The 23360-nt window shown below is 40.0% G+C and overlaps 1 protein-coding gene across 1 annotated transcript in view; it reads left to right on the top strand.

The window, feature by feature from the left end:
* Positions 1–2254: 2254 nt before the first annotated feature.
* Positions 2255–23360, top strand: part of PLPP4 (phospholipid phosphatase 4) — a 78218-nt gene continuing 57112 nt past the window's right edge. Inside the window, exon 1 of the mRNA XM_075216316.1 lies at positions 2255–3000. Coding sequence (XP_075072417.1) covers positions 2942–3000 — 59 coding nt within the window. The 5' untranslated portion in view covers positions 2255–2941. The remainder of the gene's footprint in view (positions 3001–23360) is intronic.

Here is a 23360-nt window from a genome sequence, read left to right as displayed (position 1 = left end):
AGTGTAAGGATCTCAGCAACTTTGAATAGGGCCAAATAATGATGGCTAGATGGATCAGAGCTTATCCACCGTGGCAGGTCTTGTGGGGTGTTCCTGGTGTGCAGTGGTTAGTACCTACCAAACATGGTCCAAGGAAGGACAACTGGTGAACTGACAACAGGGTCATGGGCATCCAAGGTTCATTGGAGCGGGTGGGGAGTGAAGTCTAGCCTGTCTGCTCCAATCCCACAGAAGAGCTGTTGCAGACCAAGTATATATATTGTTGTAAATATATATATATATATTTAAAATTACACTGTGCAGGGTCCATAATAAAGGTATAATTTCACCAAGTTCATAGAATAGAACAGGCCTGCACCAGCATTTGTAGAGTTTCAATTAAAAAACAGAATTTATTGCAAACACATACTGAACTAAAGGTTACAGGGTCTAAGACCAATAATTGTTTCAGTTAGTGTCTCTGGTCCCTGAAGAAAGTCAGAGACACTGACTGAAACGATCGTTGGGCTTAGAACCTAGAACGTTCAGTATGTATTTGTAATAAATTATTTTTTCTGATTGAAACTCTACAAATGCAGATCTTTTCTATTCTATGAACAGATAGGGTACGGTTTTTGCGGCTGCAATAATATCGACAACAGGTTTTTTGAAAGCGGCAATGGCCGGACCCGTCACCTTGATTACATTATACAGGAGGTGGGTCACCTTTAAAACTGGCACTCTCACTGTGGCCATTGTAGCTGATGTCATAGAAGCTGGAGACAGTTGCAGTTTACATCCAGTAATTAAGTGTGTGGGGTATTTTGTATGTTATATGGTAAGTTACTATTTTCTCCTTGTAGGTATTATACTATTCAGAAGTTTTATGTCGGGTTAACTGATGTCGGCATTATTGAAGCCTAAATAATGACAACCACCATTATGAACTTGATGAAACACTACACCGGCATATAGCATTACTACACCCCTGCCAGACAACATTTATATACCACCCCTGTGTATCTTTATTACTCTGCTCCCCCCCCACCCCCAGATAATTAGCTACTTGTGAAGATTATGCTCTCTGTACTAGCCAGTGTCCACAGCAGAAGAGAGATCACATGAACAGGAGAAGGAAGGGAATTGGGGAGGTGAGGGTAAGAAACGGGACTTAGATCTGCAGAGCAGTGCATTTGTGGGTGGGACCGGGGGAGGCAAAAGCCCTCAGAGAGCAAAGCACCAGCGAAGCGGCCCCCTTTAAGCTAGGGCCGACCCTGATAATCACCATAATGCTGATCTACCGCTAGGCGACAGGCTCCAAGACGCTGTCCTGGGGTGCTAGCCGGACCCTAGGTGGGGGCCTCGGTCACCTAGTGATCCAGCACTGATCCTACTTACCTTTTTAGTAAACCTAACAAGCCTTAAAGTGAACCAGTTGCCTAAACATAGTAGAGGCAGAAATGTTATAAGTTGAAACAATATTCACGAGAATGCAGTCTATCGTCATGTGTAGCTAATGTCATTAGTTCTTCATGAATTGATGGGCTTAAGATCGGTTCAGTCCACAACACGTTTGTCTCTGTGGATAGGTGACAGGTCCACTTTAAATAAATGCATTTGCATGTTTGTATTCAGGGTTTTTGCTCAGTCCCTGCTCATTCTGGAGGTTATTACAGAGAACCCATGAAACTTGATGGTTCTCTCCTGGACTTCCCCATTTCATGTCATTCTGTCACAGTCAGCAAGTTTCTACCATTATATTTCCAGCTTTGTGTTGTGCCTAAGGGTGAATTTCCTGACATTCATGATTACATATTTTAGTATTCCTAAGGTCTTGAGTTATACCTTTCAAATTTATATCCAGTACATGGAATGGCCAGGCTGAATAACATAAATAATGCTACACTAACCTATTGTAAATCTTTTTGTGGCAGTAAAGTGTTGAAAAATGGGAATTATATTTGTATGGTCATTAATCTACATAGCTGTTCAATAAATGACTTGACCTAAAGTATGTAGTGCTCTGTTCATATACTTTTAAATGGTAGCAAAATATTTTCTGCTATTTGCAAAGCAATCTTGAACACAAGAGCTTGCAATCAATAAAAAATAATGAATTCTTATTAGGAAGTGAGAGTGCGAGGGTCAGTAACAAATGAACAGTGTATAAACAATGCAGGGAATAAAATTTCATTGGAATTTAATCAAAAGGGATTATTACCTTGTAACACTATTGATCCTTCAATAAACTCTGCATAAAGAGGATTATTATATCAGTGGATACATGAAATGACATCTTTATAGCAAGGGATCATTGTATTTGCATTGCAGGAGCAGTACCTGCGGTGTGTAGAAGAGGAAAGCTGGAGTCATTTTTTAGAGGGGGGATCCTGTGCTGTTACAGTGGGGAAATCCTAGCATTTAATTGGAGCTATCCATGACATTCTGTGGATAGTAATAACACTACACAGATCGGCGGCTGGAGACAGAATACTATACCATGCTCTGGACCAGCTCTTGGATTAGTGATAATAAGGAGAATCACCTGCAGGTCTTCTACATTTATAGGAACACTCAGCTTGACCCTCACTTCTGTGACAGCAACGCAACCGCCCCTCTCGGCAAACTCTCTTGTGAGTGATGTCTCCGGATGTCCTATCTGTCTCTTGGGCAGGTGAAGGTGTCTCCTGGTGTCCTCTGTAGCAGCTCTAGAAGTCCCCGGTGTTACTGAGCAGTCTCTTGATGGTGGATCCTGGCAGTGTTAATCAGCCTGTCTGTGAGAACGTGAGAGCGAGCTGTCAGTCTGGAGCAGTCTGCCGCTGCGTGCACTCCGATCCCTTCTGTAAAACTCCCTATCTGAGTGCAGATCCCCAGCTCAGCCGTCTGTTCACAGCGTGCAGCCTGTGCCCGGTGCAGTCTCCCCGGTGCGGCGTTCCGGTGCCCGTCCATCTGATGCCGGTGGATGATGAGGGCGCTGCTAGAGGAGCTCGGGGTCCGTGCGCTGTTGTTCGGGGTCTTTGTGTAAGTACCGGGGGCTTAGACCCCTCTCTATATGGCTATATGTGAGCAAGAAACAGCTTTATTAATAAAAAGTATTGTGTTTTCTGTGTGTTACTTTGTGTCGCACACATTCTATCTGCAGTTTATTTTTATGAGATTGTCTTCAAGTTGCTATAACTACTGTAAACACATTTTAAGCCTTCTGTAAACCTCTTATCTCAGGCAGTGATGATCACCCGATAAGCTTCCTCCTGCATATTTAGTGATTCTTTACAGATGTCATTCTTATTCTGGAGTCAGGTAGCCTCGCTTTCTACAGCTCTTTATGCTGTATATACAGTGCTCACATATGGCTTTGTATTCAGTCACGTGTTGCACAGGTTGCAGGTGTAGTTTTCGGCTGGATCCGTCATTTCATTGACTTCAATGTAAGAGTGATTTGATCAGACACGGTGCAGCTGATCTGTGAGTGCGCGGATGCAGTATAATGTTGTACAAAGATGTGTCAGATTGACTTGAAAGGATATAACGTTTGCAACAACCTTGTCCATTTCATACTGTGATTAACTGGTATAACTGAATTGTAATGTACTGTCTGCAACACACAACATGAGTTTTGTTAATATACAGCAATAACAGGCAAGGTAACACAAATAGCCCACATATTGAAAGGGTTTGTAAATATTAACTGTTTATTGTGCTCTTCTGAAAAGCATTTTGGTCACTGCCAAAAATATCAATTACCTGATGAAAGTATCTTTTCTATGGGTATCATGTATTAATGTTATATTGTGGAAGAAGACTAAGGATATTAAAGCATATCTACTAACTGGCCTAATGTCCAGGAACAGTCCCCTGCACTATGTCTGTCTCTGGACAGGTACCAGAGGCAGAACTAGCCTTGCTGTGGGCCCTGGTGTTGGGAAGCAAGGAGGAGAGAACCAGGGCCCACAGCTCGCCAGTTCCCCGTGCAGCGGGCCCCTCTATCTCCATGACATAGGTGCACCAATGGTAGTTTCGCCACTGACACATACCATTTAATGGGGGTTATTACTACCTTGATGACCTTCCGAAAGTTAAGTGGATGATTTTTTTTTTGGGAAAATCAACCTATGAGCTGTAGGCAGAGGCGATGATAGGGGGATAGCAGGAACAAATTACTGAGCCTGGGCCTGTCTGGGGGCCCTGGAGTGCCTGTGTAGTGGGAGGAGCTACCAATCTAGTGTGGTCACTCCCCCTTTGGCAGCTATGGAACGGGCCCCAAGTAGTTGATGTTTAGGGGCCCGAAATTCCTCTTGGCAGCCCTGGCTTTCTGTAGATAATACAAGTGCAGGCAGTGTAACTGATCACTAGTTGTACAATATGTTGGATATTAGCTGGTCCCACAGCAGAGTCTTCCTGATGTCCTGTACTGCTATTTCTCTTTCTATTTATTATTTTTGTTTTGTGTGTGTTTTATGTACTTTAAAGTTTGTTTTAAGAAGGTGGTTAGAGATGGATTAAGTATTACTACTTCTGGTGACTTAGTAAAAAATTGCTTTACAAAATTGAAATTCAACTGATAACCTTTGTCACGTGTTTTATAATTATAGCATTAAACAAAAATAAACAATCTGGTGTTCTCTCAAATGATAACAGAGATATATACAGTGATGTCAAAAAGAAAGTATGTGTTTCTACATATCAGGATATAATTAACAATCAGCTAGTCCACATCAAGCCATAACATGTAAACAAAAAACACACAAATATCATCTCATGTGACAATTAGCAAATGTAATTTTGTCATTATTTATTCAACAAAAAGTAAACAAGCGTGAAGAAGATGTGTGAAAAAGTAAGTATATCCCTTGATTCACTGGCTTGTAGAACAACATCAGTCCATCTTTTCTGCCTACCCGGCATACATATTATTATGAGTAAGTAATGCTCTGTACTTTCATCCCATTTGTTTTTATAACTGTTTGCAATTTTTTATTTGTATGTTAAATCTTTATCTAATTGTTTTTATATAAGCATTGTACCTTTTGTATATTAAATCTAATAATCTTACATCACGTGTAATTTCTTACATATAAATTAAAATGCCCAAATCAACACATTTCAACTGGGTTGTGCTGGAATTGTAAACACTTGACAAAAATCTATTTTCAGTTTAATATGTTCTGGAGTCTATTTAACACTTGTTGCAGAATACACATTTGTTCCAAATCAAGGTTAGTTTATTCACATTAAATAGCCTGAGTCATTAAGGAAAGTAAGGCAAAAAAAGGAGTAAATGTTCTCCGGGACAAACCATGTTACAATGCAAGGGGTGCAAATTAGTTTATTATTTTGCACATAATTTAAATACTGGTTGTTTTCTCATGTAGCACACAAATACTTGATTGTTTTATTTTTACACTGAAATGTAAAGTTGATCTAGGACATGTCCTACCCCAACTATAAGTCTGTCCCCACACTTTATATTTACCTCCCCCTCCAATGCAACATGGTTTTGCCCAGGTGCAAAGTTACTCTTTTTTTATGCTTTAATGACTCAGGCCCGATGTGCAGTTATAGTCTCTCTCAATTCTTCAAGATCCTAGTTTTACATAACTATGTGTTAAGCACCATGATATATTTCAGGTCGTTATACGTGGGCCATTGGTCTCTATCATCAATACGTCTCTGGCCACGATCATCATCATCATCATCAGTTGCCTTTTCACGTGAGCACACATACAGCATGAAGTTCTATGTGTATGTCATTAGGTTGGTAACAACAGCAGCTGGTTGCTCTGATCACCCTCATTATTCTGCCACATATGCAACAATTGTTCTAACTGGAAAATAATAGCTTAAATGTTACTAATGCAACAAGCATCTCGGATAATAAATTTAGTCACGCAATCAAAATGGGACCAAATGTCCTCCATTATTTGCCACTGCCCTGGTTTAAAAAGCCATTTCCCACGAAGATGTCTTTTCTTTGCTCATGCAGTCTCTCGAGCGTAGCCAAGGTAGGATTCCATCTAGTCGGAAGATCAATTATGAGGGGCAAACTGATAAGTCTTTGTAAGGTTGTAAACGCATTTCTTATGCAATGAGAACTTCCTTATCATTGCTAGTGTGCTGTTAAAGCAAGTGCAAAGGTAACTCTGCACTATTAGGTTAAGCACATGAGAGAAACAAAGGATGTTTGGGATTTGCCTTGACTACAAGGTAGCTACGATTTTAGAGCCATTGTTAGATGTCATGTTTTTAATCTTTCGTAGCTGGTGGACATCCAGTGCTCAGCTTTGTGGTTTATGAAAATCAAGATTTTGTTTGCTCTATGTAATTTCTTGTCCAAACTGAGTACATGTAAAGTGATGTGGTAATGCTTCAATATCTCCTTATTTAAAACAATGGAAGCCTGTGGTGATAATATTGACAACAAGATTGCTGGTGAAGAACCTGTGTCTTGACCTTTTTTGGGCACTGTAGAGTCACTTTGTGAGTGGTCAAACTATCTAGGCCATAGTCACTCAAACACATATCTCTTGTGACATGAAGAGGAGTACAAACAGATTTAGGTACAAATTCAGTCCAACAACAATCAATATTCATCATTACTCTCAGCAAGAACAATAACGCATGAAGTACACTTTTATTGTTTGAACTGTAATATAAATTGTTATCATGTCTTGCGTTTAATGCCTTTCTATGTGTTGGATCAGGTCCAGGAGTTTTTTTCCCTGGTGACCTTGACTGCCCCTGTGTACAAACACAATGCACTTGGCCATTTACACGTTATCCATTTCACTCTCAAAACAGAGCAGAGCCAATGAAGTGCCTCTTCCCTGGTGCTGCAGTGTTCCAAAGAGAATTAAAGTGAGTTTAATGAACAGGTTGCCCAGTAAGGAGGTGGAGCTTGTAGCACCCTTCAGTGTGAATTACTGAGCGCTACTATTGGATACTAGCGAAACCGTGCTAATACCAGGCTGACTGAAACTGTCATCCAGCCATTGAAGAACAGTGTGCTGGGTATGTGCTGAGCTGAATTTCTTATTTGTATATATTCATATACCTGATCAAATAATCAACTAACGTGGAAGTACACCCATGAATGTCATGTCAGGCTTGCAGGATGTGCTGGGACATGTAGTTTCACCACAGGAGTTTATTGCACAGTATAGTACATTAAAGATTTATAGGTGAAACAGGATGGGAGGGTGAAAACTTGGAGGTCCCAAAATTTTGCTACTGGGACCCCACAGTTCTAGTTACACCCTTAGATGTAACTACATGTCCCAGCATGCCAGGTCAGGGGCTGTTCTGGTAAACTGGGACAAGTGAATCAAAGGTTATCATGACATTAGGTTCTCATGGAGACCCGCTAGCTCTCCATAAGTGCCAGTAGTAACTGTTAGAAACTGTCTTCCTGTAACCGATACCCAAGCATACCAGGATACTCCTCACTGATTGGGCATTACTGGGTATTTAATGTGTTTGCAGAGTACTATTCTAGGCACTGTATATTAGAGATGCTCAGGCTCGGTTCCTCGAGAACCGAACACACCCTAACTTAGGGGATCCGAGTACCGAGCCGGCTCGGTACTGTCGAGCGCTCTCAGAATTGAAAACGAGGCCAAAGGTTATCGTTACGTTGTCTGATCTCACGAGTTTTGAATTCCTTTTAAAGATCCAACATCACGGTGGGTGGGAGGGAGGGCGGACCCCTATTTATCTTTTCTGCCACTGCTGTGTGCCAATGTGTCCTAGATGTGCTAGGAAGTGCCGTGTGTTTGTGTCATTGCTCAGTCGCTTACCATCCAGCCAGGTCGCTGCAGTCTTTGTTTGAAAGTGTATGAAAATAATATCGTGACCTGTGAGATGGTCTAAATTGACTGCAAATGACTTGAAATTAGTGTTATTGAGGTTAATAATAATGTAGGAACAAAAAAAAAGCAAAATTATGTGATTTTAGCATATTTTAGGTTTTTTTCTAAAAAAATTCGTAACCAAAACCCAAAGCTAATCCGGATCCAAAACCAAAACCAGTTCACGGGGGTCATTGAGCATCTCTACTGTATATCATGTGTTAGGAAATGCTCAGCAGGTAATGTTCTGAGTATATAGCATTCTGGGAGCTTATTGGTATATACTGTGTTCACTGTTGGGTATAGAGTCTCTGGGCATTGATGGTTGTATGGTGGGTGATTATTTGGGAATATGCATGTTCTAGTGTTAATGATGGATAACATACAAGAAATTGGCAGTTATACTATCATAGTGATTTCTAAAGGAATCTGTTTATAATTCCTGCACTGGGGCAACACACTGGCTTTTTTTGCAGGATAATGCCAGGTATGTGGTGAGCACTGGTGGTAGCGATCTATGGGAGCACAGGCTGGCATGTGTAGCGACTGGTGCTAGTATACTGTGACGTATGTGTAATACCACTCACTAAGTCCAGTTTTAAGTGCTACTCTTGCCCCGAGTGGGCTGGCTATGCACTCTTGAGTGCGCACTAATGCCTAGCGGCGGCACATACCTTTGTGTGGGCCCCTAATTTTGGTTTCCCCCAGTTTTGTTTTTTTAGGCCCTTCATTCTCCAGTCCAACGATGATCAGTGGCACTATTATTTGCTTCACTACTGCTGAACCTAGTAGCATTGTTTCTTTTATTGTAGAATGTACTTGGCATCCTCTGAGCACAATTGGCCTTTTTTGTCCATACCAGTTGTTTTATTGCTTGGCAGTAAATTAGCATCCACATCTGAACACTGTTGAGCATGAGATGAGCGTAAATGTTCATCCTCATTATCCCTTTGAGTATATCTATCACATTGTGTCTCATGATCTTCATCCTACAATCTGCATCCTAATTTCAGTGACGAACTTCGTTTTGACCACTACTAAGACCTGACATATTGTTCTTGATGTTTGCAAAGGTGTGACTAACTAAATAAACCTCTGTCACAATTTGATAAAGGGGGTTTTCTAACAGAAGTTTTAACTAATCTGCCATCACAGCCTAGCCAGTCCATAACTTGTTGTGTTTGGCTCATAGCTACAAAAGTGCAGCTTTGGCTTCAGGGAAGTCTGGTTCTCTTATGACTACTTTTCTTTATGCAAGTTGTCATTCTCTACAATGTGACTGACAGTCAATGTAAATAAACTGGATGTTTTCACTATGAAAAAGGGCTTTAAATTGAGGGGGTAGAAAGACTTGCTAGTGATTTATTATAGTACATATCATGTTTATGTCAGTCAATGCATGTTAAAAAAAAAACAAATATATATAGTATACGTGTGTGTGTGTGTGTGTGTGTGTGTATGTATATATATGTATGTGTATATATATATATATATATATATATATATATATATATATATATATATATATATATATATATATATATACGTCTGTGTGTGTGTGTACACATAAATAGAGAATGTATTATCATTATTTATAAGGCACCACAAAGAAGGTCCGCAATGCCGTACAGTGTCACTGATGAATAGTACAGAAAATGTTGTGTTTTGTGACCGGTGTCTAAGATTTGGTGTTTTTAGAAGACTACACTACTGTGGATCACAAGGAGTTTCCTGTGTAATTTTATACCTATGTAGGATAAATGAGTCAGGGGAGGCTTCAGTACCGTTTAAACAACTATTTAACAAATTGAGTACACGCATTAAGGTACAAGTAGGCTTATAATAGTCACAGAGCCCATTCAGACATTTTCCCTTAGTATAATCTAGAAAGAGTGCATGTCCGAGAGACTGTAAGCTGATCAGAGATGATGAAACCACAACGATACGATGTGGAGAAACGCGTTGAAAGATATACAATTACAATTCTGAGGACCCAAGAAGAACCTGACTCATAGAAATACCATAGAAGTATTACATTATTTCAAAGACCCTGGTCTAATTGCTTTTTGCTAACGAACTGGATTAAGCCCAAGGAGGGTAAGACAGCCGCTGGGGGAGTGATGATTGGAACACACTGTTTGACGACAGATCAGAAGTGCAGCTGCAGCCGGTGGTGTCAGAAGCCGCCGGCACAGACTGTCCAAGTCTCACCTCCTAATTTGCTTCTAGTAAGCGGATTCTGTCTGTACCTCCGTTCATTGTCGTTTTGATTCCTAGTTAAACCCTGTTGACTATATGGTTCCTCCCACACTCCAAAAACATACTAGTAGGTTAATTGGCTCCTATCAAAATTTACCTTAGTCTCTCTGTCTCTCTCCCTCTGTCTGTGTGTATATTAAGGAATTTAGACTGTAACCTCCAATGGGGCAGGGACCGATGTGAATGAGTTCTCTGTACAGCGCTGGGGAGTCAGTGGCGCTATATATATAAATGGTTATGATGATGATGATTTGGTAATGTATGTACCTCTCTTCTGATTTTACAAGTTCTGAGGTCAATTTGTTGGACATTATCGGTACAAGTAATTCCCCTATAAGTGCACTATATGGAAGTTAAGATTTTAAATAGAATATTAAGTTAGGTCCTTATTATTGTATATTTAAGACTGGAAAATCTGAATATGAAATTTTGTGGATGTAATTTGTTTTACTCATTGTGTAATAAACTGTATTTTCTGTCAATTTTAATGTGTTTGTGGTGGTATCTATACATCAGGGAAGGTGTCTGCGCTTTCTTCTTTTTCATTTTGTTTCTATAAATAACCATTATTTGATATTTATTTTTTAAGAAGACGTACCACACCTACTTTGCGCTGTGTATGTAGCAATGGAAAATGTTATATAATATTCTACTGCAGGTTGCATTTACAATGCCACGTAAATAACTGGTACACGGTCATTTAGATGGCCACCACCTTGCTTAAGTTATATAATGGGCCTGCTGGTTGCCTTAAAGTAAAACCCTGAGCAAACTGTTTAAAATCTAGCTACAAAAACACAACACCTTATTATACTGAAGGGCCCGGTTCTTTTTAGAAATACAATTGCCTTTCCTGTCCTCTCCATGGAACCAGAAAGACCGTACAGAACTATTGGTGACACATAGGTTTTTTTGCTTTTTCTGTAACTTGTATGTATGCATTAGCCGTGAACCTTTACATTAAAGTCTGTGATACTTTAAACAAATTCACAAGTTTTTCTTCGAACCAAGTTTCACTAACAATGTGTCAATAGCGAAAACACGTTGGAATCCTAAGTAGCCTTAGGGAATAACCAATGTCTAACTGTTTTAGATGCTGTCACATCTTATGCTATAACATGCTTGAAGATGGTGTTTGACTGCCGACATTGGTTGTTATATTTTTTATATATTTTGGAAAGCAAAATTTGCATTCCATCTATAATATGCCTGTGGTCCAGTCTGGTGGATTACAATTATGAGGATAATTCCTGCACAACCTCTTCAGAATTGTATATAATGGTAAAGCATTGGAAGTGGTGAACTTCCTCCATACTCATTTGATAGCCTCGCTGTTGAGGATTTACAATAATCTACTGTTTATTTTTATGATACAGTTCAGGATTTTAGGGTTAATCAGGGTCTACTGAATTTTCATCTATCATTTCAGAACTTGCAGCAGGACTGCTAGGCTAAGTTACTATTTTGGAATATTAATGCATGCATGAGGAGTAGACTAGGCCTCCAGATGCATGTATTTATTTTCTCCTTTGCATCGTGTTTAGAAGCCTGTACCGGATGTGTTCTAAAAATTAAAATGCCATATAGAAGACTTTATATTTTTCAGAATACCATTCAAATGACTGGATGGGCATTTTAAGATATAACTGTGTCACAATAATAATTTTATTAATGCTAAACCTTTTATTTAAAGTTTAAGTAAACAGTGCATATTGCCACAATGACAGATCAAAAAAATAGGAGAACACAATAGCCATTCCAATTATGATCCTTAATTAAGTATAATGCAGGTAGTCACATTATATAAGATGAACATGTTTCCTTAAGAATATCTGGCTCCTGAAATGAATGGAAAGCCTGCACTTGGATGACTTTCTATCTGCATCAAAACCAGAAAGAAAGAAAAAATAAAAAGGGAAAAGAACAGGAAGCATGGTGGCCGAATGGTTAGCACTTCTGCCTTACAGCACTGAGGTCATGAGTTCAATTCCCGACCATGGCCTTATCTGTGAGGAGTTTGTATGTTCTCCCCATGTTTGTGTGGGTTTCCTCTGGGTGCTCTGGTTTCCTCCCACACTCCAAAAACATACTAGTAGGTTAATTGGCTGCTAACAAATTGACCCTAATCTGTGTTTGTCCAATGGGGCAGGGAATGATGTGAGTGAGTTCTCTGTACAGTGCTGCGGAATTAGTGGCGCTATATAAATAAATGGTGATGATGATGATGATGGGAAGACCATACTTATGGGGACCCTATACTCTGAGATAACAAAAACACCAACATGCATTTGTCCATGTTAACATGCTATAAATATTGGTGTTTTGCAGCAAACGTGTAAAATGTCCTATTTCCATGTTTACATTTTTGTTTTTCAATTTTAACAGTATGATCTGAGAAAAGTGGATACAGCATATCCTGTAAAGAGTAATAAAAATAATTTTGAACTATAGCCCTTTGTTTCATATAGAGGATCTTCCACAATTTCTCACCATAACTTTGACAGATGCCGGATATCAACAGTATGTGCTGTTGTGGGTCCGTGCTGATTCCACTATCTCATACTTGCCAATTCCCCCGGAATATCCGGGAGACTCCCGAAATCTGGGTTAGTCTCCCGGACTCCCGCGAGAGAGGGCAATTCTACCGATTCCCAACCGGCTGTGGAGAAGTAAATGGAGGGGGTGGGGCTTATTGGTATCATGGACACATCATTGTGCTCCCCCCCCCCCCCCCTAGTTTTATTGGTCAAAAAGGGTGGTGACAACTTTGGGGGCTGGGCTAATGGCGCAATTCTTCAAACCCTGCCCCCACACACCCACCTGCCCCCGGACCTCCCAGGACACAAGCTGCCAATGTTGGCAATTATGCACTATCTAATGTAATCTGTGGCTTCCTGCTTATCTCTATACCCTCCTCACATTATGACTCTGTCACCCATGTACCCCTGCACCAGGGGCAATTTATTAGTGGTTTTGTGTGCAAATCCCCCCACTCATAGGTGATGTGGAGAGAATAGTGGGGGAACATATGTGACAATAACCCAATATTACTGTCCTGTTAGAGTGCTAGGGAGCTGAGCTTATTAGGACAGGGGGCAGATCCCCGCTGTAAGCAGATAGGCATTGAATGTGGTAGATGGTTTCTGGAGAGAGGCCAGCCACCTAGAAGAACCAAAATGCCGGTGCTGCCCAGGCCAGAGCCCTGGGACCACCTCTCACCATGTCAGCACAACTGCGGGTGCAGGGTGGGCCCATAAGTCAGAGGGCTGGCATGAGGCTCCCCCATGACTCATGGGCCTGTGTGCATACCCTATCCTGCACTCATGCCACTGCCCTGTACTCACTGACGTAATCATGAGTAGATAGGGGACTGCCTCCCACAGGATCAGCACTCCCAAATCATTGTGCTGCTGTGAACATTTTCATTGGCTGTAGATTTTCTGTCCCTGAACATCTGAAAACTAGAGACACACTGATAAGCTGCAGATGAAGTAGAATGATACCAAAAATGCAACTTTGAAAGCATCTCCTATTATTAGGTTAATTTCACTTGATGTAGACTTTGAATGAAAGAGCAGCAGTTGATGTGTCGACCTCCAGATAAAGATCGCCTCCTTGTGGCAACAGCAGATATTACGTCACACTTAACTTGGACCAGTTGCCTACACATGGTGGAGGCAGTGATTATGTGGGCTGAAAAAGCAGTTTATCAACAAGGTTTCTTTGACGTTAATGGATTTTTTTTCAAATTGGCAGGCTGCAATTGCATATTGCTTCAGCCCACAAAATAGCTTCCACTTTGTAGGTGGCATGGAACAGGTTGCTGGTTGTGATGGAAAAGGATAGAGCTTTACTTAATAGTCCAAAGTCTAGTCCCCTCACTATGGAAGACATCTGAGTGTAGTTCCTGGTGCCGCATACATTGTAAAACAGTGTTTATTGAAATATAAATTTCATCAACTATCTAATAAGTTTATAATATAATATGTTATGTGTTTTAAAGCCTAGACTTAACTACTTTTAGCTCCTCTTCCTGATAGAAATTTCACCTATGAGCTTTGATCATTGTATGACCAGGCACATGAGTTGAGCAGTGGTTCCCAACTCCAGTCCTCAATCCCCCCAGCAGTTCAGGTTTACAGGATATCTGTGCTTGAGCAAAGGTGGTTGCATTCATATTTTCTTGTTTTTTATGACGAGCCAAAGAAATGCACAATTCTGCAGGTCCCATTTTATACCCGGCCTTATAAGTAATTAAATAGACTTGCCTTGCAACATTGCAGTACACAAAGGGGCAGATTTATCACAGGGCAAAAAATGTTTTACCACCATCAACTGTTGCTTCATTGTTGATAGGACTCATTTTCGTTTTGCTCAATATGAAAAAATGGTGTTACTAACGGCAATAACATTTTTATGTTTAGCAAGTATCACGGAAATACGTCTCATTTGGCGATAAAATAATTTTTAAAAAATGCTTTATTCTTTGAATAAAGCATAAATGTTATTTTTTATAAGTATCTTTTTAAACCACATTTTCTTTTTTCTTTTTTTTGTTTGTTACTAAGTATAACAGAAAGTGGTAAGTTAGCTCGGCAATATTTTTTGATAAATGTCGGCAAAAGGAGAAGTCTTTCTAATTGCCATGATCGGGGACATTTTAATAAATATAAGACCAACTTAATTCTTTTCTGTGTCCCCTCCGAATTCAGTGATGACCACTGTAATGATGGTAGCATGAATATCTATTTAGCATTCAACAGTTGTATGGTCCAAATGTTTCACATGCTCACTGTAAACTGTGCTACCAACTTGGGCCCAGGATAAGGCATACTACACACAGACTACACTCTATTAAAGGCTCTCTTCTGGCTGAGTGCACAAGGCACTGTGTACCATAAAATCCTGGCTTTCTTTCAACTAATGCAGGAAGCACAAAGAGTGAGGCAGCAGGAGCTGTGGAAGCAACCATGTGGTTTTATCTATAATTTGAATCTGGCTCCTCCCACAGTCTCTGTAGTATAACCCATACTTGCCAACTCTCCCGGAATGTCCGGGAGACTCCCGAAATTCGGGTCGGTCTCACGGACTCCCGGGAGAGCTGGCAAATCTCCCGCATCCCACAATTGCGGGGCTAAAGTAACGCGATATCCGGTGAATCTTGTCATTTTGGCTCCCACCCCCGCGACAAACTGGCATATGTGTCACGGGGATGGGGCCAAAATTATGCGTTTGGCCGCACCCCGCCCCCTTCCGCCCTCTAGACACGCCCCTCTCCCGGATACAACTTGCCAAAGGTAGGCAAGTATGATATAGCCCAGGGTATTGTTACCATAATATTATTACTTGGAAGAAGTTTGCTCAGAGAACAAGTGCTGCTAAAGCAAAGTATTCATCTCTGAAGCAATGGAGGCCAATAGGTGGCCCGCGCAGCCCTTAGAGGCGTCACGTTCCGTACCCCTGATAAGAGCAGTTTCCTCTATTTGGTCCTTTTTTTTTTAGTAATTCCGATGTTGCAGAGTGATCACAGTGCATTCGCACATATTGAAGCTTGACTAGCCTGACATAGATTACCTCATTATATGAGCTTGTGAACGCTGTACACACGTGTTTACTGAAGATGGTTATAGTTACTTTTTTGCAGTTTGATCATCATCAACATTTATTTATATAGCGCCACTAATTCCGAAGCGCTGTACAGAGAACTCATTCACATCAGTCCCTGCCCCATTGGAACTTACAGTCTAAATTACACACACACACACACACACACACACACACACACACATAGAGACTGGGGTCAATTTGATAGCACTTTGAGAACTAGACTTGAATACATGTATTATACAATGAGGTATGTATATAAAGCTGCACTGCCACCTAGGGATGAAGCTGAGTATTATAGCTCTGCCCCTTCCCCAGAGCCCACTAGGCTGATCCGTGCCACCATTTTCCCCCATGTTCCATGGTATCCTGGCTGACAACTGAGGCTGTGTGACGTTTTGGAGTGGGATCTGAGCAGGAGGAACAATGATGATGATTCTTTTGTAATGTGTTTTTACTCGCTTACACCAGTACAATCTATTATATCAATAATGCATCAGAAATCCTGTGATTGCATTTTAAAACGTAGTGGTGGGAACAAGCCCATAATAAACTATTCAACCTATTTCTAGAACAGCGGATACATGGGAAGGAGTCGTTAAAGTTATCTCCTGCCTCTCTGTAAATGCGCGTTGAAGCCCCTTTGTTTGACAGAGAACCCACATGACAGACACCTGAAAAAATATCATGTTGCCCACTAATGCTCTAAAGATTCTGTAATCTGTCAACAAACCCTTTGAAGCAGTATTTAATGGATGTGGCCACGCTTACTGGCACATATATGGATTTTGAAAACTAAAACTGATACTTCCACTAAGAGGAATAAAATGAAATGAGTGCCAGCTGGGCACAAGAACTGGGCATCTCCATTCGTAACATTGGAGGAGCCCATGCATGAAAGCCATGCTGTACCAATGAACAAGCCTCCACAATCCAGCCATGGCCCCTTCTGTCTCCTTTCAGCATTGTGATTCTCTGTTTGCTTTCACAGAACACGCAGTCCTTGCATACGCTTTCACTGTGGTTTTAGGGCACTTCAGAGTCAAATGAATACAGTTAGTTTGAGAGAAGAAAAATCACTAATGTCTAAAGTAATTTAGAACGGTATTAGAGAATTTTTCATTATTTCAGCTATTGCTTTGGTTTGGAGTTTTTTATAATAGGCTTACATACCTACTTTCATGTAATCATGTTATTTGGAATTGAAGTGCTACTGGTCCCTTAGATTGATGTCTGAAACCACGGCTCAATGTTTCAGCGTGCTCTGCTATCCCTTATGTGCTCTATCCCATTGATTTGCTTCGGGTAGATTCATTGGCTAAAATAGGGAGCGCTATGTTCTATGGGTCAAATCAATATAAGCAGGAGCTATTGAATGTTCGGCAACGGGTCAGGTAATCAATGTCTTTATTCCAAATTTTTTTATAGAGTATAGATTTCTATAATGCATAATTAAAGATGTAGTAGTGTATTTTGTAGTAACCTGCACATTGAATGTTACTAGAAAAGAGGACAGGTTTAATATTCCGTGCTTAGCACCATACCAGGGTGTGTAGTGCAGCAAACAATGTCAATGAAAAATTATATATTTAGTGTATCCACCCAACCACGTCTACTTTCCGTCAAAGTACCACCAAGTTCTCTGTGTCCTTTTCAGAGTCTGGGTAATCTAGACAGTTGGGAGGTATGTATTACTACCTTTGTATAACTTACTAGTTAGATCATATAATTGAATATGGAGTACAGTTTGGGCACTGTACTGTAAGAAGGACATAGTAGAAATACAGAAAGTTAAAAGGCAGGCAACCTCATTGTTAAAGGGAATGGAAAGGTTATTAAAATTATAAAGAAAAGGTTAGAAAAGCTAGACTTGTTTTTATCATTGGGGCGACCTATACTTGAAGTCAGTACAAAGATAATTCGAGCATACTTTTCATATCAAGTATGACACTGATGACACAGGATTATCAGTTTGCGAATGGAATGAAGACAATTTCACCATGAGCATAGGAAGGGGTTCTTTACTGTAAGAGTGGTTATACTGTGGAATTTCTTACTGCGTGAGGTGCAGATGGTAAATTAAAAATGTAAACATTCAGTATTGTTTGTGGCTATAGTTTAAGACATTACATGGGAGATTAATCCAGGGAGTCTTCATTGGCAACTGTCACCCTGAGGATTTTGTTTTGCCTTCCTCTACATCAAAGCAGTTAAAAAAAATGAAGGGTTAAATTTGTTAGAGTGGCATCTTTACTTTTAGCCTTCTCATCATTTATGATATAGCGCCAGAAATTCCGTAGCGCTTTACAACTGGGAACAAACACAGTAATAAAACAATACTAGGTAATATAGACAGACAGAGGTAAGAATACCCTATGTAATGGGCAATTCATTATTGCTAAACAGACCCATTTAGGAAATTAATATTTAAAAAAAAGAATGCTTGAAAGATGCAATAATATTTTGTGGACATTGTTTTGAATACGACAGACAGAAGAATGACTATAAAAGCTTAAATCTTTGAAGAGGACTAATCACCTTTTGTGGTTTTATTAAGGACATGCCACTTAATAACTTTAGGAGAAAAACATTTCCCCTCCCACTCCCCTGGTTCTCTTAGGAGAGGAACATATAGAAAGGCCACTAGGTATGCTTATAGAATATGTAGCATCAATGAGTTCCTTCCCCGCCAGCTCTCTGCTCTATATCAGCGCTCCCCACTGTTGTACAGTCATGGCCAAAAGTTTTGAGAATGACACAAATATTATTTTTTTACAAAGTCCTCAGTTTTTATGATGGCAATTTGCATATACTCCACAATGCCATGAAAAGTGATCAGATGAATTGCAATTAATTTCAAAGTCCCTCTTTGGCATGACAATAAACTTTTTCCCAAAAACAATATTTCCACTGCATTTCAGCCCTACCACAAAAGGACTGCAGACATCAGGTCAGTGTTTCTCTCCTTAACACAGGTGAGAGTGTTGACGAGGACAAGGCTGGAGATCACTCTGTCATGCTGATTGAGTTAGGATAACAGACTGGAAGCTTTAAAAGGAGGGTGGTGCTTGAATTCATTGGTCTTCCTCTGTTAACCATGGTTATCTGCAAGGAAACACGTGCAGTCATCATTGCTTTGTACAAAAAGGGCTTCACAGGCAAGGATATTGCTGCTAGTAATATTGCACCTAAATCAACCATTTTTCGGATCATCAAGAACTTCAAGGAGAGAGGATCAATAGTTATGAGACAGGATTCAGGGTGCGCCCAAGAATGTCCAGCAAGCGACAGGGTGGTCCCCTAAAGTTGATTCGGCTGCGGGGCACCACCAGTGCAGAGCTTGCTCAGGAATGACAGCAGACAGGTGAGAGTGCATCTGCACACACAGTAGGGCGAAGACTTTTGGAGGATGGCCTGGTGTCAAGAAGGCCAGCAAAGAAGCAAACTCTCTCCAGGAAAACACATCAGGGGCAGACTGATATTCTGCAAATGGTACAGGGATTGGACTGCTGAGGACTGGGGTAAAGTCATTTTCTCTGATGATTGTTTAAGGCATCTGGAAAAACGCTTGTCCGGAGAAGGAAAGGTGAGTACTACCATCAGTCCTGTGTTATGCCAACAGTGAAACATCCCAAGGCTATTCATGTGTGGGGTTGCTTCTCAGTCAAGAGAGTTGTCTCACTCAGAATTTTGCCTAAGAACACAGCCATGAATAAAGACTGGTACCAAAACTTCTTTCAAGAGCAACTTCTCCCAACCATCCATGAACAGTTTGGTGCCAAACAATGCCTTTTCGTGCATGATGGAGCACCTTGCCATAAGGCAAAAGTGATAACTAAGTGGCTTGGGAATCAAAACATCAAAATTTTGGGTCCATGGACAGAAAACTCCCCAGACTGTAATTCCATTGAGAACTTGTGGTCAATCTTAAAGAGGCAGGTGGACAAACAAATCCCCACATATTCTGACAAATTCCAAGCATTGATTAGGCAGGAATGGGCGGCCATTAGTCAGTATGTGGCCCAGAAGTTGATTGATAGCATGCCAGGGCGAATTGCAGAGGTCTTCTAAACAAAAGCATCAACACTGCAAATATTGACTCTTTGCATAAACCTAATGTGATTGTCAATAAAAGCCTTTGACACTTATGAACTGCTTGTAATTTTACTTCAGTATACCATAGCAACATCTGACAAAAAGGTCTAAAAACACTGAAGCAGCAAACTTTGGGAAAACCAATACTTGTGTCATGCTCAAAAGTTTTGGCCATGACTGTAGAGCACTGAAGTGGAGCAGTGGGTGACAATGTGCATATTTACCATGCTGGTCAGGTTGATTAGTATTTTAAGCAAATTAATTGGTTTGCTAATCACCCAAGCCACAGTTCCTCTTACAGTTGAATGGTGGTGTTTTTTTATTTTTTGGTGGGGTGGGGGAATACGGATATCAACACACTTTATATGACATGTAGTTAAAAGGAAATTCATATATTATACATAAATGCAAAATATTACTTACCTGCTATACGACAATGCTGCAAATGTCTGCCGAGGTCAAGGAAGATTGTCCTTGCACATGCTGCGTGTTCGATAAAGGCCAGTTTCGGCACTTCCTAGGAGATCATTGTCAACTATGGTAAACAATGGGGGAGGCTGCCTTTTTGGTCATACAAATTATGTATGGTCCATCAGCAATACACTGCAGACAGGACCATGGACAGCCTTCCCTGACCATGGTAGACACCAGATACGGTGGACTGCCAGATCTCAGGTAATAAATACTCTGCATTTATCTTAACTAAAGTTAACTAATGTTAACTAATGGAACTCAGTTTTGAAATGCAGGTGTCAGTCTATTAATATGCAGCGATAGGGATTGTTATGATCCAGCAAGCACCTGAGCCTACATGATGTGTGTGACAAAGGGTTAATAAAAAATGATAACATCTGGTCTGTTTAATTTTTTTTTTTTAAACTCAACCTGTCTGTACCACACACTAACTTTGCCTTACCAATTATGCCACCACCAAGGTTTTTTGTGAAGAGCTCACACATTTACTCAGGAAGCTTTCGGTTCTCCCTTTAAACTAATGTTTTAAAATTTACTTTCTTCAGAGTTATCAGAAACCTAATGATCTCCCCAGACCCAGAGTTATCATGATCCAAATGATCTCCTCTCTTTCAACTCGATAGCTTTCTAAGTCTGACACGTGCACACGAAAGAACACAGACATGAACATAATACATGTAATTTAATATGGAAAAATAAATCCACAAAGCTTAAGGTGAAAAACAATTAACAAAAAGACATACAAAGATATAATTCAATAGTTTCTTGTACAATGAAAAGGAGTAAACAAAAGAAATGTAAACTTACAAATGATCCATTTTATGTTTAGTGGGAGAAGAAGGAATAAAAGGTACACTTCTCAATATGAAATTGACTCCCAAAATCAAACAAATCTTTTAGATTTACAGGACAGTTTAAACAAGCTGCAGGTATCCACAGCCCCCTTCCATTGTGATGTCAGAATTAGATAGTTTTTGCAAATGCAAATTAGTTGTTTAGAACCTCTGTACAACCAGATTTCCAGTCAGGTTTTATTTACACTGACCTAACTGCTAACCAGAATGTCCTACAAAGATGATTTTACCTCCACATAGCAGGTCATAAGTTTCCCTTTATTTTCATAGCAAACATGACTCCTGTAAGTATGATATTTGAGAAAATATGACATTTTCCTGTGTCCTTATTTCCCTTCATTCACACTTATCCCAACCTTCTGCCAAAGTATGAAATGTCCCGCAAGATTGTGAAAGAGAACTATTTCTTTGTGTCTGGAATTCCAGTGTGAATCCCTGATTATCTAGGGGATCTGACATTGTTCTTTTTAAAGTTTATTTAAATCTGTATCCAGATGTCATATTTTTTATTAAGCCTGTTATAAAAGCAAAAGGATTATAGCTCTCATTTGCATATCCATTGATCTCTGTCTCCTTGTAAAGGATTTCCATGCCTAGTTCTGTAGCTGACTTACTTTACATTAACCTTTTATATTTTAACTTTGAACTCTGTTCCGCCATGGATCAAAATATCTAAATGAAACTGCTTCACACTCTATGCACACAAGTCTATGCCTATTTGTCTGTTAATTGCCTCCTGCTCTCATTCACCTGTGCTTTACTCATGTTTTGTCTGCTAAAACAGAAACCTCCTTCACTGATGTTTCTCCTCACAATTTAGTCATGCATAGCTGCCATCCAGGGGAGGTAAAGCTGGCGTTTCCCATGCATCTTTTAATTAGGTATTATTTTACAGCCTAGAAAAACTGGTGTTCTTACTGACATTCTGTCACTGTCTTCACTGCTGCCATTTTCAAGTAGACTGCAATATTCATACCTACACCCCAGTCACTGAGGACTGAAGTTATCTACTTCTGTTTTAAAGCTATGATTCATTCTGGTCGGTTCACAGTTTAGCTGGGCTGCATTATGTTTAGGGCATTATTTAATTGGGTTGGAGCATCTGGTAGAGTCAGATAATCCTTTTACATTGTATCTTGGTCTGCAGTGGCCAATTACACAGTACCGGTAAGGTGTGATTTGTTTTGTGTGACGTAAAAACATTCCCACAGGCCTCACGCAATTGGGCACCAGATATCACAAATGTTCTTAGTTGCTTGCAGGCTACAAAATCACAGCGGACAATGTATAACGCTTTTATTATAGTACCTAAACTTCATTTTAGGAACCCTTTATCGTCAATAGGTTTTTCCGATTTGATTTTTTTTTTTTTTTTTTTTTATTATATACAGTATCCTTTTATATGTAACTTTACTTGTATAACAGGCACCGGCATTAAAGTCCTTTTAAATGTTCAAGGGCAAGTGTTCGAGAAAATATCTATGTACATAATTAGAGCATGAACATAAAGATAACTGCTTATAAACTGAACAATTCAGGTAAGGTAAAGTTGGAATAGGCAGGTACACAGATAGTAACGTTCTCTCTGTACTGTTAATAGAGCTGGCAGCTAGTCATGGAAACAGAGTGGGTTGTATTCCACTCTCTGCTTCACTGTGATTTCTCGCAGAGCCTGGGGCACTTGCTGGATACCTTATCTAACCGCAAATGTGAAATGATATTCTTATTTAATTGCTTTCCCTTGGTGAGTGAAGATATGAGTGTGACACATTCATTTTAGTCCTTTGTTCAGTTTCATTAGAAGCAGGTCGCAATCCAATTCTTACATATGACAAAATCACCTATCCAGATTTATATTACTTTTTCTAGAATCCATCTAGATTCCCGGTAACCAAACACATGGTAACTGTTCTGACCTAGAAATGCAGTTTAATGTAAGAGATTACAAACGTGTAATGCAAATAATAGGATTTGGCCAGGTCTAAAGAATAGCTCTCAACATTACAAATACCCAGGGACGTAGGCCTATCAAAAGCAGGAAATTAGTTCAGCTACAGACGTCACAATGCATTAAGACCTGTATGGCCCCTCACGCTGTGGACATGTTTTTAAAACGTCCGGAGTGCACCGGAAGGTTTAATGCCCGGTGCTACAGTGCCGAATGGGTTAACTTCATTTGCAGCTTTGTACACTTAATCTAAAAAAAATATTTTGCAATAAATGTTTATATTTAATTGGCCCCCGCTCACTC

Source organism: Mixophyes fleayi, chromosome 6, assembly GCF_038048845.1.
Source record: "Mixophyes fleayi isolate aMixFle1 chromosome 6, aMixFle1.hap1, whole genome shotgun sequence".
Classification (NCBI taxonomy): Eukaryota; Metazoa; Chordata; class Amphibia; order Anura; family Limnodynastidae; genus Mixophyes; species Mixophyes fleayi.
Note: the sequence above shows the minus strand (reverse complement) of the source record. Positions and strands in the feature narration are given on the sequence as shown.